The 16120-nt window shown below is 34.6% G+C and overlaps 1 protein-coding gene across 5 annotated transcripts in view; it reads left to right on the top strand.

The window, feature by feature from the left end:
- NBEA (neurobeachin) overlaps window positions 1–16120 on the top strand; it is a 731002-nt gene that overhangs the window by 167387 nt on the left and 547495 nt on the right. For all 5 annotated transcript variants that reach the window (XM_062194378.1, XM_062194375.1, XM_062194377.1 and 2 more), the window contains exons 12-16: window positions 8255–8407; window positions 9399–9567; window positions 12713–12792; window positions 13837–13899; window positions 13995–14092. In XM_062194378.1, the coding sequence (XP_062050362.1) occupies window positions 8255–8407; window positions 9399–9567; window positions 12713–12792; window positions 13837–13899; window positions 13995–14092 (563 nt within the window). The remainder of the gene's footprint in view (window positions 1–8254; window positions 8408–9398; window positions 9568–12712; window positions 12793–13836; window positions 13900–13994; window positions 14093–16120) is intronic.

Genomic DNA, 16120 nt, shown 5'->3' with positions numbered 1-16120 from the left:
TTGCTTGAGAAGGTTATGGTAATTATATATTTTTATTAATTTGATGAATTTTAATAATTAACTTATAGTTATTAAACTTTCTTTATGTACCTGAACTCCCATTGTTTTTTTTAAACATTTATTTATTTATTTGGAATTCAGAGTTACGCAGAGAGAGAAAGAGACGCAGAGAGAGAGAGGTCTTCCATCCACTGGTTCACTCCCCAGTTCGCTGCAACAGGTGGAGCTGTGCTGATCCAAAACCAGGAGCCAGGAGCTTCTTCTAGGTCTCCCAAGTGGATGCAGGGCTCCAAGGACCCGGGCCATCTTCTACTGCTTTCCCAGGCTATAGCAGAGAGTGGATCGGAAGTGGAGCAGCTGGAACTTGAACCAGTACCCATATGGGATGCCGGCACTGCAGGTGGCAGCTTTACCTGCTGCACCACAGTGCCAGCCGCCCCATTTAGTCTTAAATCTACTCTTATTCCAAACAAATTTTTATGCTTGCACTTCTCTTGATGTGGCTCATGTCACTGGAAGCAGTTCTTTCATACATTATCCTGTGATTATTTGTTAGTCTTCATGTTATTTGACCTCTTTGATATGTTTTGTAGTAAGTTTCTTTGTTTTTTTTCTACTTTCTTAGCCTCTTTTTCTCTCTTATAATAGTTTTGCTTTCTAAATGCTGAAGTCTTCCTTTTCCTTGTACTGAATCTTTCTATTTCTCTGTCTATAGTAGTACCTTGCTCTATTTGAGCATATCCATTTCTTTAGCCCTCACTATCTTGTAAATATAAATTATTCTCAAGTGTTTCTCCCATGTTCAGTTCAGTTCTTCTTGCATGTTTAGTAATCTTCACAAATCTAAATTATCCAGACTTTTCTTTTGACTTTCCTCTCAGATCTTTTTTCATCAGTTTTCTATATCTTGATTAATGGCATTGTCATTAAATGGGTAGTGCAGACAAAAGCCCTTAATCCTTTTAATCCTTCCTTTCACATACTGGATCCAAACTATTGTCTTACTGTCAGAATCTATTAGCAATCAATTACTGTTTCCTATTTACTACTCCTCTCCTTTTTATCTCCATTGATACCACCTTAGAACAAATCATCCTCTTTTCACTTTTAGCTATCACGTATCTGTTTTTGCTTGCAGTTAGAACAGTCCTACTAAAATGTGCCATATCTTACTACTCATCAAAATCAGAATGAAATCATAAGTCTTATACCCCTGACATAACTCTCATCACTCTTCTTGCTTTCTCTGTTTCAGCCAAATCAAGGCCTCTTTGCCTGTCCCTTAAAAACTGAAGTGGTAAACATGTCCATCTCTGGTCTTTTGCGTTTCCTTTTCTCATTGCTTCTGCGGATATCCACTGGTTTGATTCTGTACTTTCAGAATTTTGCTTATATGACTGGTTGTTAGGGAAGTTCTATTACTTTCATAATCATCACTATCTCCCTACTCTACTGTTTTTATAGGACCATTCGGACATGCTTTACATTGTTAATTTTCTTCTTATTTCCACTAGAATAAAGAAGACTTTGTGAAAGCAAGGACAGTATATATTTTATATTTCCTTATTGTTATATTCTCAGCACCTAGAACACTGCCTGCCTCCATAAATATTTGTTGAATTGAATTGAATAAATGAAAATATCTTGCGTGCTTCCATGATTACCTATAAAGATGAATGTTCATATTTTTTTTTAATATTTATTTTATTGGGGCCGGCACCGTGGCTCACTTGGCTAATCCTCTGCCTGCGGTGCTGGTATCCCATATGGGTGCTGGGTTCTAGTTCTGGTTGCTCCTCTTCCAGTACAGTTCTCTGCTGTGGTCCAGGAAGGCAGTGGAGGATGGCCAAGGTGCTTGGGCCCCAGCACCCACACGGGAGACCAGGAGGAAGCACCTGGCTCCTGGCTTCAGATCTGCATAGCTCCTGCCGTAGCAGCCATTTGGAGGGTGAACCAACAGAAGGAAGACCTTTCTCTCTGTCTCTCTCTCTCACTGTCTAACTCTGCCAAATAAATAAATAAAAAAGATTTATTTTATTTATTTGAAAGAAAGTTACATAGGCAGAGCCAGAGAGAGAGAGAGAGAGAGAGAGAGAGGTCTTTCATCCACTGATTCACTCCCCAAATGGCCACAATGGCCAGAGCTGAGCTAATCTGAAGCCAGGAGCCAGGAGCTTCTTCCAGGTCTCCCACGTGGGTGCAGGGGCCCAAGGACTTGGGCCATCTTCCACTGTTTTCCCAGGTCACAGCAGAGATCTGGATTGGAAGTGGAGTGGTGGGATTTGGACTGGTGCCCATATGGGATACCAGTGCTACATACTACAGCTTTAAACCATTGCACCACAGCGCTGGCCCATATTGTTTTATTTTTTAACAATCAGAAATCACTATAGTAGTATAGTTAATAGAGGTTCCATTTTTATTTTCTTATCAACTAAGCTGGGTATCTAAAGATAGTAGTCTAATGAGAATACTTATTAATACATTTAGACTGCCTCTTAAAAAATGCTTTTGGTATATATATATATATATATATATATATGAGTTAGAAGAAAACTTGGAAGTGATTCTGTATATTCACAGAGATATTTTTGTTTGTGGTTTATAGAAAATATGATTCAAAGTAGCTGAACATAAAGGAAATATGCTAGCTAATATATTGGAAAGTCTAGTGCTAGATGGCTATGTTAGGTTTTTTTGTTGTTGTTGTTACTATAATGAAATAACTGGAGAGACTATTTCATATCAATAAAATCTCTTTATTTGACTCACCATTTTGGAGTTGCAAGGTCAAGAGGCTACATCTGATGATGGCTGCCTTACTAGGGGTGTCCTGAGGAAGCAAGAGGTATCACATTGCAAGGCATAGGGAATGCACATGTTTATCTGTATTAGTTGCTTTTTCCATAAAGTCATCAGGATTCAATAATGGGGGTTCTACCCTAATTACATTATATAATCCTAATCAATTCCCAAACACCTCACCTCTAAACAACATAGATTGTCTTCACTCTCTTAATATCTTGCAATGGGGACTATATGTCAACACATGAACTTTGGGAGATAGTATCAAACCATAGCAATGGGTTATCAGTCGTAGTCATAGCAGGAAATAATGGACCATTCAATCTGGGTTATTGAGAAATGTTAAATGCAAGGTTGTTTGAAGATTTGTGGGCATTGTTAAGAGAATTCAGGAAGGTTTGAAGAGAGAGGGGAGTTAGGTGTTTAGTACAACTCAAAAGAGTTATTTTAGCTCTAGGAATAGGGCACCTGAATAGAGTATTGTTTTTAGTAAAGCAATATTATGAACTAACTTTAAGTGGTAAAGCCAGGGGAATAAATACCTCAATTTCATTTTCTTGTTGTCTTTTAATTTCCTGCTGATATCTCCAACTAGTCAAAACCTGCTGGAAACCAGTAGGGGAAAGGCGTATCCCAAGCATAGAAATAGAATAGGGAAGGTTGGGGAGCCAACAAGATAGATTCACTAAGTTGGCTTCAGAGTTGACTTATCTGTGTCAATAATGTCATCAGTGATGCTGTTTTGTCTGCATCTTTCCTATTCCACCTAAAATGCCAATTTTATGCTAACCCTGGTAGCTTTTGTGGTCATGGGAAAGCTTCCAGGGGAACATGGTTCTGTAGACCTTCACATCCAGGTGGAGAGTAGGAGTGTTGCTTTCTCCCAGTTACTGAACAACACCCTTCCCTCCAATCTGTTTGATAGTCTTAGATCTTGGCATACTTTGAACCAACAGCTGTTGCCATGAAAATGCTAAATTTTGATGCTTGGCCTCTGAAGTAATCATTGCTTTCTTTCAACCCCCCCCCCCCCCCAAATCACCACCAAAAACAACAAACAATAAAAATAAATGATTATTATGAGTGGCTTAGACTATTTGGAACTCAACCTTGGAGTCCTAGCCAGAGTAGAATGCATATTGGGGTCAACCTCTTCATAATGTACCTCTACCAATTAAAATCATTTTCAATGATTTATTTATATAATCATGCATGTTCTATGTATGTAATATGGTTTCTTAAATAAAAATGAACACTTCTAGCAACCTATTCCATTATAAACTGCTTTAAATTTTGGAAAGATTTACATTTATTGAGTAGACATTTCTCTTGTGACATTGAGTCTACCTATTTGGCTTAATTTTGGAGTTGATACTGTAACTTTTTTCCAATTTTTCAGATGCCACTTCAAAATATTTATTCATATCTTGTATAATACTTAAAACTTAAATATTCCATAACCACACAAAATAATGTCATATAGTTCAAACTCCAGAGCTTACATTTCCTATGAGAACTAAATTGTGTTTATCTAATGTTTGTGTATATATAACTATAAATTTCTTTTTATGAATTTCTTTTTAGAATAAATTTTTGAGAAAATGAAAGCAAATACTAAGAAATATTTTAAACTAATAAATCAAAGTAAACATATTAAAAGTAGATTTGTATATCTTCTTTCATCCTTTCCTAATCTGTTTATGTTTCTCCTTATCTGTTCTCTTCTTATGCTGTTCTTGAATTCAGTTAAACATTTGCTAAGGAATTAATGTAGTGAATGGCAAAAGATGGATAAGATAGTGTGCATGCTTTCTTGTATCAGGAAATAGAGATATGAGTAAATAATAAAAAAAGAAACTGGATTTAACAAGTCTGATTTGTGAAAAAGCATGCTAAGGTCTTTGAAAAATGACATTTCTTTTTTGCAAATTAAATGTAAATCTAAGAAAAAAGGAAAAGAAAGAAAAAACAATCCAAAAAAAAAAAAAAAAGAAAAGAAAAGAAATCAATACTACTTATAGGTTAACATGCTTCTTTTGAAGAGAACATTCATTTTATACCTAGTTGTGTTTTGTATAGGCCAATAAAAAGATGCAGTGTTAGAAAAAGTTAAATTTTTATTTGCATTTGATTTATTTGAGAGGAACTTGGAAGATGGGAGGGACAGAAGGACATAGAGCAAATGAGGAAGAAAGCACTGCCTCATCCATTGATTATCTTCTGAAAAGCCTTCTGGGCCATGCTGAAGCCAGGAGTTGAACTAAATTCAGCCACATGACCGAGTCCCAACTACTTGCTCTATCTCCTGCTGCCTCCCATAGTCTGCAAGGACTGCAGTGGGAAAAAGAGCCAGGACCCAAACCTAGGCACTTCAGTGTGGGATATGGGCATCCCAAGCAGCATCGAAATCATTAGGCCAAATGCTTACCTCAAAAAATACTTCTTAATGATGAATTTTATAATTAAAAACTAGTCTCCAATAACATTAATTGGAATTATATTGGCATAGTTTTTTTTTCTTTTTTACTAATGTGGCAGGACTCATGTGATGTGTGTACTGTACCTTTTATGATATGTAGCAAGTTTAAAACTACTTTCTAAATTCTGAATTATATCCTTAAATGAATATGTTCATAATGGTCAACTTAATTTTATATTACAGTTTAGTGTTGTCTTTATAAGCATATGACAGTTTTTCTAAGTGGAAGCCTAATATCTGAACATTTATCTAGGAATAGGATCTGACTATATTGTATTTCAGAGTTGTAAGTATAATAGCATAATAGATCATATTCTTGAAATCAATACCACTAAATAAAAATTGAATATATAAGAAAACTATTTGAAATTATAACCATTGAAGGAAGTTACTAAAGTTTTATGTAAACATTGATCTCGTATTTAAATTTTATTCTTACTTATATGAATAAAATATTCTAGAATTTACAGCAATTCCTCCTATTTTTTTAAGTTTTTTTAAACAAGAATGCCTGATCCTTACTTTTTTAACCCCTTAATTCAGCTGTTTTTTGTTATTTTCTCCATTATTTTGTAAACTTTTAATGTAAGATTACACTCTAGGGCTTGGTTTAAATTTTGTAGGCTACTGTTTATATGTAATACCATTGAAATTTTTGCCAAATACATAATCCTGTGAATATAAAATCATTGTTAGCCTTATTGTGATTAGAACCAATTAAATGCTACCTCATAAAACCCTCTTCCGTAAATTTCTGAGTTGCTCCACTTTTTTACATGCACTTATTAACATGCTATATACTTTACCTTTTTATTTTATTTATGTCATTTTCCTTTCTTTTCCTCCCTTAGAATGTAAATTCTGTGAGGGCAGGGTTTTTTCAGTTTTGTTAATTGCTCTTTTCACAGTGCCAAGGAGAGTGCCTGGCTAATAGTAAGTACTCAATATATGTGTTTTCTAAATGTCTATATGAAAAGTCTTGAGCTCTACAGTTTAAGGTTTGAGAAATGGATGCAAGTGAATTAAAAGTTAAGGGAACATCATGGAGAAAGTAAATGGACCAAAGTGAAATCACATACTGAAATTTTCCCAAAGAAATACTTTGATTGAAAAAAGTTGTTTAGTTTGAATTTGAAAAATTGAAACTGTCCTTACCAATCTTTATTGTCTTCTTACTTAATTCATTCATTGTTAAATAGCAATCATTTGAGGTTGAAACCATTAGAAATATGAAAATGTATAACTTGTAAGTCAGATTTCAGCTGCAGGGATGTGAGTAAAATATAGGGAATGAAATTTGGCAAGAGAATTTTAGTCTTTTTTCAATCTTGATTTAGGTGTGCTATAGGTTTGAGTGGCAATTGATTCTTTATCCTAGCACTGGGAGGGTGGTGATACTACTAAAGGAATCACTAGAAGAGAAAGAAAAGACTTTTTTTTTTTAAATTTTATTTATTTATTTGAGAGGCAGAGTTACAGGCAGTGAGAGGGGGAGACAGAGAGAAAGGTCTTCCTTCTGTTGGTTCACTCCTCAGATGGCTGCAACAGCTGGAGCTGAGCCAATCCGAAGCCAAGAGCCAGGTACTTCTTCCCGGTCTCCCATGCAGGTGCAGGGTCCCAAGGACTTGGGCCATCTTCTACTGCTTTCCCAGGCCATTAGCAGAGAGCTGGATTAGAAGTGGAGCAGCCGGGACTAGAACTGGCACCTTTTGGGATGCCGGCTCCACAGGCAGAGGATTAACCTACTGTGAAACAGCGCCAGCCCCAGAAAAGACTTTTTTTTAACGTTTGACTTATTATGTTTTACGAAGATTTTTTTCTGTCATAACATTTTTATCTTAAATTATTTTTAGGATGGCATTGTTTAGTTCATATATATTTCAAGTATCATATGCAATTTAAACATTTCCAGTAAAATGTTACAGCTGAAATTAATTTTAATAATATATTTCATTTAAATTATTATACACAAAATATCATTTCAACATATGTTCAATAAGAAAGAGTAAGAATTTTTACATGCTTTTGTTTTCATTCTGAGCTATCAAATTCCAGTATGTAGGCCTTACAACACATTTAATTTTGGACTGACAACATTTCAACTGCCAAGTAGCCACATAGGGTTATTGCTAGTGTATTGGGAAGAGCAACTTTAAGGTTTAATTGGAATTTTGCAGGGTCTCTTGTTTCTCTAAATACCATTGGTAACAGATTACATATTGTTGATGGCAGCTGAAAATTGTTGATGGGAAATAATCAGCAGAAAGTTAGTGTTACAAAGCTGTGGAAGCATAAGATACCGTCCAAGGAGGGTGTATTTCTGGAGGTGACTGAGGAAATAATATTGTAAGCAAAGAATGCTGAGAAATAATCTGAGGATCATGAAAGCCAAATAAGTACAGAATATCCAGGAAAGTCAAATCTGCCTTTTTCTGTCAGAAACTGGATTCCTCAGAAAGTTTTATAATCAGGAAGGTTCACTGCATTTGTCAATGTAGAACTCATAACTTTTGAATAAATGATTCAGTAGAATAGTGGAATCATGTATTTTGAGTTTGGTTTGAAGTTAGTTTGAAAATATTTCTGTTTGAGAGCATTCTGTCTCTTTCTCTCTCCCGGTTTTTGGTATATGGTAGTTATTTAGCTATTTTAATATCTATGCCTCAGATCTCCTTTTCTAAGTTTCTACAAAAATAGAAGGAAATCATTCTTATTAATAATTTATTTAATTTCTTTTGCTTGAACTAAGAATAACATTATTTAACCCAAGTTATTTGTAATTATCCAGGAAAGGTCTTTAGATTGCTTTTAAGCTACCACTCAAATATTCTGTAATTCTAGGTTTCTTAATATAACTGTATTTAAAAAGCAAAATAATATAAAATTTTCATTTTATGTATGCATGCTCAGTCAAAATTACACAGTTTGATATCCTGGATATTTTTAGCTATTTCTATTTTCTTGTTTTAGTCATCAAGAGTTCATATAACTAGAGCTGTGTTGGAGCAATTTTTATCCTTTGCAAAATACCTAGATGGTTTATCTCATGGAGCACCTTTGCTGAAACAGCTTTGTGATCACATTTTATTCAACCCAGCTATCTGGATCCATACACCTGCAAAAGTATGGATTTTATTCTTATTCATTTTATGTTACTGTAATGTTATAAATGATAGTTATTGGATCTAAAGTGTCCAATAGAAAGCATTAAGAAATTTCATCTTATTTAATATCCAATCAAATGAAATTGTGTTAGGTAGTATCAGAGATGAAAAGATTAAATATATAAGTATAAATATAAATAAAATATAGTAAAAAATCAGGCTTAGTCTAACACTGCATTCTAATGGCAGTAGATGTGATTCAGCCTTTCCAAGGAAGAGAATTTGGTATACCAATTATTGAAAGAGTAGAGTAACAGAACATAATTGGGAAGAAAAGAGAATTGTATTGTGATTACTGTGATTATTTTAATTGGAAATTGCTTTAATTTTGAACACAGAATTTGTCATGACATGGAAATAATTCTTCTTAAATAAATATTTTTCTGGATAGTAAGGTTTGATTCTTACTATTTTGCTTACCTTAATTTATTTGTACTGTATACTTGTAGAAATCAGTAAGAAGATATGCTGATTTTGAACTGTGTTTTACAATTTTACAATCTTCCATATATCTAGTTAGATAATGCCTAAGTTCTGATTTTTGTTATTGTTCATCTTCTTAATTATTGCACTAACCTCAAACCTGAAGTTTCTTCAGTCTATTAAATAAGATTTTTGACTTACCATATCAGTGCTTTCACATATGTACATAATCAGGTAGTATGGCAATAGGTGAAGAAAATTTGAAATTACATTAATTATTCAGATATAGTATTTTTGCAGATATGTTGTAGCTGACTGCTGTAAATTTTGTTCCCGTGAAGAAATACATACATTTGAGCTACTGATGGGCTTTAATCCTTGACTATAAAAAAAAATTTGATCTGTCACATTAGTTTGTTGAGTTATTGAATCATTTTAAATTATTTGTCAATTAGTATTAGATAACCTTCATTAAAACAAGTTTTGTTAGATTGTGTTGATTGTAGTCTATTTACTTTATGTAATAGGTTCAACTTTCCCTCTATACATATTTGTCTGCTGAATTTATCGGAACTGCTACCATCTACACCACCATACGCAGAGTAGGGACAGTGTTACAACTAATGCACACTTTAAAATACTACTATTGGGTTATTAATCCTGCTGACAGTAGTGGCATTACACCTAAAGGACTGGGTAAGTATAGCACTACCACTGTGTTTATACACTGTGATTTTTCTATTACACTGAACACATTTTATATTTGTTAGATAAATCTATTTTTATTTTGCCTTGCAAATAAAGGATTCATGTTATAAACATAAAAATATTAGTATGTATTTCTCTGCATTGATTGATTTTCTCTGATTGATTTATGACAAGTATAATTATATCTGATTGTTACTAAGTACTTGCAGTTTAAATGGAAGAGGCACCGTTCCTGTTCCTTTATATATACTGATCCATTTAATTCTTACAAAATATTCTGTGACAAAAGAGTGTTGTTATGCTCATCACAATAAAGAAGAAAAAAACAGGGACCAGTGCTGTGGCCTAGTGGACTAAGCCTCTGCCTGCCACATCAGCATCCCATAAGGGCACCAGTTCAAGTCCCAGCTGCTCCTCTTTTGATCCATCTCTCTGCTAATGTCCTGGGAAAGCAGTAGAAGATGGCCTAACTGCTTGGGTCCCTGTACCCACATGGGAAACCTGGAAAAAGCTCCTGGGTTCTGGCTCCTGGCTCCTGGCTCCTGGCCATGGATTAGCCCAGCTCCAGACATTTGGGGCGTGAACCAGTGGATTGAAGACCTTTTTGTCTCTCTCTCCCTCTGTATCTGTAACTCTGCCTCTCAAATAAGTAAATAAATCTTTTTTAAAAAACTGAGGCAAAGGTATAAAATTTGTCCAAAATATTAAATAGTAGCAAAGTAAAGATAAAAGCAAGGATTACTATGATAATTATTGTCTCCACTGAGGTGGAATAGTGGATGGGATCAGGAAGGCGAATATGGCCCAGAGCTAGGGGCTGAAGTAGTCTGAGAGCTTTAGCATCCTGGAAAAGCTGGTGCCAAAACTGATAATTAAATGTTTAGGAATTTATTAACTGATTAAAGCCATTCATGGCCTAAATTTAAAGCCAGTCATGGTGGGAGTATTTACAGAAGAAAAATCAGAAACGTAATACCCCAGCATCAATAATTGATGGGTTTCCCCACGAGGTACTATTAGTGTTCAGTTGCTTGACCTGAAGAGAAGTTACACAAATTTATTTTGATAATCTATTGAATTATACACTTATGTATTCTGTATGTGTGCTGAATTTCATAATGAAAAAGGTTTTTAAAAAAGAAATAGCAAGTTTTGATAAGGAAGGAAGGGGCACTTTGTATACTACTGGTAGGAGTAGAGCAAAAAATGTGAAGAGCAGTCTTGGAAATGAACAGATTTCTCAATAAAAGGCAGAATGGATTATTTGGATGATAAGTTGATTCCACATATAATAATGAATATGAAAACATTTGTTGTGTGAATAAGCAGATATTAAATTATGCATAGTAGTTGGTATTTGGCCTAGTGGTTGATTCCAATTGAGAACTTGTATCCCGTATCAGAGTCGACCTTTATATGGAGTCTTGTCCCATATTGGAGTACCGGAGTTCGATACCCAGCTTTGGCTCTCAATGAAAGCTTCCAATTTCAGCTTCCTTCCCATGTATACTCCGGGAGGCAGCACATGATAACTCAAGTAGTTGGGTCCTAGCTACCCTTGTGAAAAACCTGGATTGTGTTTTTGGCTCCTGATTTCAGCCTGATTCAGTCCTTGGCTACTGTGAACATTTGGGGTGTGAACCAGCAGAAGGGAGTTCTGTCTGTTTCTCTTTCTTGACTCTCAGTCTCCCAAATAAATTTTAAGGAAATTGTTTTTAGTTATACATAAAGGGATTATGCTTTTATTTATTTAATTTATTTTTTTAAGATTTTGTTTATTTTTTGTAAGGCAGAGTTACAGAGAAGCAGGGGCAGAGAGAGGGTCTTCCATCCACTGATTCACTCCCCAAAGATGGGCCAATCTGAAGCCAGGAGCTAGGAGCTTTATCTGGGCCTCTCATACAGGTATAGGGACCCAAGCACTTGACCATCTTCCTCTGCTTTCCCAGGCACATTAGCAGGGAGCTGGATGGGAAGTGGAACAGCTGGGATTTGTGCTGGTGCCTGTATGGGATGCCGGCACTGCAGACAGTGGCTTTACCCACTATGCCACAGTGCTGACCCCAGGCTTTTAGTCTTTAAAATTTTATTTATTTTCACAGTATTTGAAAAGCAGAGGTGCAGAGAAGGGGAGAGAGAGCGAGAGAGAGAGAGAGAGAGAGAGAGCGAGAGTTAGATCAGAATTCTATCCAATGGTTCATTTCCTAAGTGCTTGCAATAGCCAGGGCAGGGCCAAGCCAAAGCAAGGGGTCCAAAGCCTAATCCCCGTTTAGTATGTGGGAGGGAATGACCCAAGTAATTGAGCTATAACCTGCTGGCTCCTGTGGTACACATTATCAAGAAAGTGGATTGGGAGCAGAATAGCTGTGGCTTCAGCCATACATTCCCATAGGGCATGTGAGTATCCCAAGTAGCCACTTTACTGCTGTGATCATACCTTTAAAACTTATACAGCAGCTATATAAATCTTGGTTACTTCACTAAAGGCTTAATGTCCCTGGATTTTGATGATTTTAGTTATATTTCTTAAATGTATACTGTGTGTTAATATGTGTTATATGTATAATTTCATATTCTCATTTTTATTGGTAGATATTTTGTAATTACTTTAAAATCTAGATATAATAGAACTGATATGTACATTTTTAACTTTTCATTCTCATGTTCATTAATGACTACATAAACATTTATTGAGTGTCTGCTATTTTGTGTTCTTTGTATATGCAAGTGACATAGAAGAAATAGCCTCTGAAACAAATAATTGTGATACAATAGAGTGGACACTTTTTTCATACATTGTTGTATGATGGGAAAGTTGAAAAGAGCAAACTAAATGAAAGTAGGCTCAACTGAGGATGGAAGAAATATTGAAAAAACTTTTGTTAATAATAAATAGGAAGGATTATCTATGTAAATACTTGGTGGTTTTTAATTTATCAATGGATAGTAATATTTTTTAATTTAAAAAAAAATATTTTCCCTAAATCTGAAAATTTATTTTTGGATAATATGTTAAAAATTGTAAATCATTTTACTGCTAATAAATACTATAATAAATAAAATTACCAAAGAATTTCACAGTATTCTAACATAATTGCCTTAAGCACTTTTCTTTTTTACTGTTTTATTCTAGATGGTCCCCGGCCATCCCAAAAAGAAATAATATCACTAAGGGCATTCATGCTACTTTTTCTGAAACAACTCATTCTAAAGGTAAAGCTATTTTACATAATTCTAACCTGCAATATATTAGATAAAAAAGAATTTGTGGCATAGTTTAAAATCATAAATATTAAATTAGCAATAAAGGTAGTTTTGAGTTGCTTTCAAAATTCCATAAATGTTAATGTTAGCTTTTGATGATCTTAACTTTTGGTTAAATGCTCTTTTACATTCTTTGTACTGAAGAATGTGGCAAATCTTGACAAGGAACACATTAATCAGAATTGTGCATAAAGATTTTATTCTAGAAAACTGTCTATATTCCAGTTTAAAAAGGGTTACATAATGTATTTTATCACAGGATTTTCTAAAGATAAAGGCAAAAGTAAAATAAATTAAACTTGGTTTAAAATGTAAAAAATTGTTGAAATTGTTGTAAACTCTTCCATTTGTAGTATTTTTTATTTATTTATTTATTTATTTATTTTTATTTTTTTGATAGGCAGAGTAGAGAGTGAGAGAGAGACAGAGAGAAAGGTCTTCCTTTTCCATTGGTTCACCCCTCAGTGGCCGCTGTGGCTGGCGCTCTGCGGCCGGCGCACAGTGCTGACCCGAAGCCAGGAGCCAGGGGCTTCTCCTGGTTTCCCATGCGGGTGCAGGGCCCAAGGACCTGGGCCATCCTCCACTGCCCTCCCGGGCCACAGCAGAGAGCTGGACTGGAAGAGGAGCAGCCGGGACAGAATCCAGCGCCCTGACTGGGACTGGAACCAGTGTGCCAGTGCCGTAGGCGGATGATTAGCCTATTGAGCCGTGGTGCTGGCCCATTTGTAGTATTTTAAAGAATGAACCAATGACTAGAAAATATTAATATGAATACAGTTAGATTATGGAAACATACTAATGTGGATAATGAATATCAATCAAGTATTCATAACTTTAAAAAAAGTTACAGTTTATTTAATTTTAAGCAACATAGTCTATGAGTGGTGAGGTAGCTAGGAAATTTAATTAAAATGTCACTGCTTTTAAATTATTTTAAAGTGATCTTATGAATCCATATTTTATAGATCTAAATTAAATATTTTTTGTTAATAGGATCGAGGGGTCAAAGAAGATGAGCTTCAGAGTATATTAAATTACCTACTTACAATGCATGAGGTAAGAAATGTTATGAGTTTTCTGTTCTAATTATTTTATTGAGTCTTAGAATAAAATTTTAACTAAATAAATGTTGGTCATCATTTATCATGCAGGATGAAAATATTCATGATGTGCTACAGTTACTGGTGGCTTTAATGTCAGAACACCCAGCCTCAATGATACCAGCATTTGATCAAAGAAATGGAATAAGGTATGATTGTGATATAAATATTATCATTAGAATTTAATGGATTATAGTTGTGTATCCTGGAATGACACATATTCTTTGGATGTCTCAATAAATATAGCAAAATCTTATATAAAGAGGAAATAAATGGAAAAAAGCTTCTATTACCCCTCTAATATTCCAAGAAACTGATGCAGTGTATGTAAAATTGTCTCAGAAACCAAGGGTAGTAAATTGTTGTAACTATAGTAAAGACATTGCCAATAGTGGGAAGAACAGTTTTTTAAAAGAAGATAAGAAAAAACACAGTGTGTATCAGCCAAAGAGATGCAAGAAAACTACATGATGTTAGGCTCAAGAGAGAAAGCAGCCCAATTTGGAAGGTCTATACAGTAGTAATAAGTTTAGAACTTCCAATTTTAGCTCTGAGGATAGCTACATTTTCAGATTGTGAACTTCTATTTTGGCTTTCAAGATTATTCCTACTCTTCAGTATTCTTATGATCTCACTCTTTTAGTTTTCACATGTTTCTATTTTTGAACTTGACTTTTTTAATTACTGGTTGGTTTTAGACCCTAAAAGTTCTGAAAATAGATTTGAGTGTAAACACATACATATTTAGGCATTTAAAGAAAAATTTATCCTCCAAGGGAGGCAGTCATCAAAAGTTTACCTCTTCTTGCAGTCCATCTTCAATAAATGAAATGTAAAAATAAATAAGTAAATAAAAGAGAGAGAGAAGTAATATAAACAATATCTTTTTTTTAGTATTGTAACCTACTGGTAAAAGTAAAAAGACATTAATTTTAAGCTTTTCATCTTCTTGATAAATGTCTTTTAAATAGAGAAAAAATTGTATTGTATCTGATATTACCATTTGTTTTCTGTTCAGCCTACATTACTTCACCTTAATAATGTACCATGGTACTTTATTTAGTAAAACATAGTATGATGTAGTACATCCTAATTTTTTGGAGTAATCATTCCTACTCCTGGGAAAACCTTCCTCAATTTTTGAATTATTTGCTAATATATGTCATTATATTTGCCCCCTTTTAGCTTATGAGATAAAATGGGATACTATTTTTTTTTAAAGATTTACTTATTTATTTGAAAGTCAGAGTTACACACACACACAGAAAGAGAGAGAGAGAGAGACAGGGGGAGAGAGAGAGGTCTTCCATCCGATGGTTCACTCCCCAAATGGCTGCAACAGCTGGAGCTATGCCGATCCAAAGCCAGGAGCCAGGAACTTCTTCCAGGTGTTCCACGTGGGTGCAGGAGCCAAAGGACTTGGGCCATCTTCTACTGCTTTCCCAAGCCATAGCAGTGAGCTGGATCGGAAGTGGAGCAGCCAGGACTTGAACCAGCACCCACATGGGATGCCAGCATTGCAGGTGGCAGCTTTACCCACTAGGCCACAGAACTGGCCCTGATTATGTGTCAATAGAAAATTTTTTCCCAAGTAACAAAAAACCCTCAAGCTATTTTTAGTAAAAATAAATTATTGCATGTTATAAAAATCTTGGTTAGAGTAGGAATCAGGTATTGCAAAGCTATTAGGAAACAAATTTAGTTTCTCTGCTTTTTCTTTGTTTGTTTCATTCTTTTGTGTGTGGACTAGCCTTTCTAAACAGAAACCAAAATTTGTTGTCCTAGTTTATTTTAAATTATTTCTTAATTCAAGAGCCCGACAAAGACAAGATACTGTTTCTCAAACTTCATTCCAAAATCTAAGAGGGGAGAAATAATTGCGCCAATGTCTACTCATAATGTCCTTTACCATGAGCAAGAAAAAAAGTCATCAGTTTCAACTGTTGGAGACAGTTCTGGGAGAAAAGCAGATGTGACTAATAAAGTTATCTTAAAATTGAAAATTTCATTCAGTTTGCTGTTTGGCAGTACTTAGGAGAATCAATCATATTGCCCTTTGTATATAACTATCTGAAGTATAAATTTTGAGAAAAATTAGTAAGTTGTGCAAATTTTTTATTTTTTCAAAGAATTTTAAAATTCTAAAAGATATTTTATGTTTTATGTCTGTATAATTT

Source organism: Lepus europaeus, chromosome 6 (assembly GCF_033115175.1).
Source record: "Lepus europaeus isolate LE1 chromosome 6, mLepTim1.pri, whole genome shotgun sequence".
NCBI lineage: Eukaryota > Metazoa > Chordata > Mammalia > Lagomorpha > Leporidae > Lepus > Lepus europaeus.
Note: the sequence above shows the minus strand (reverse complement) of the source record. Positions and strands in the feature narration are given on the sequence as shown.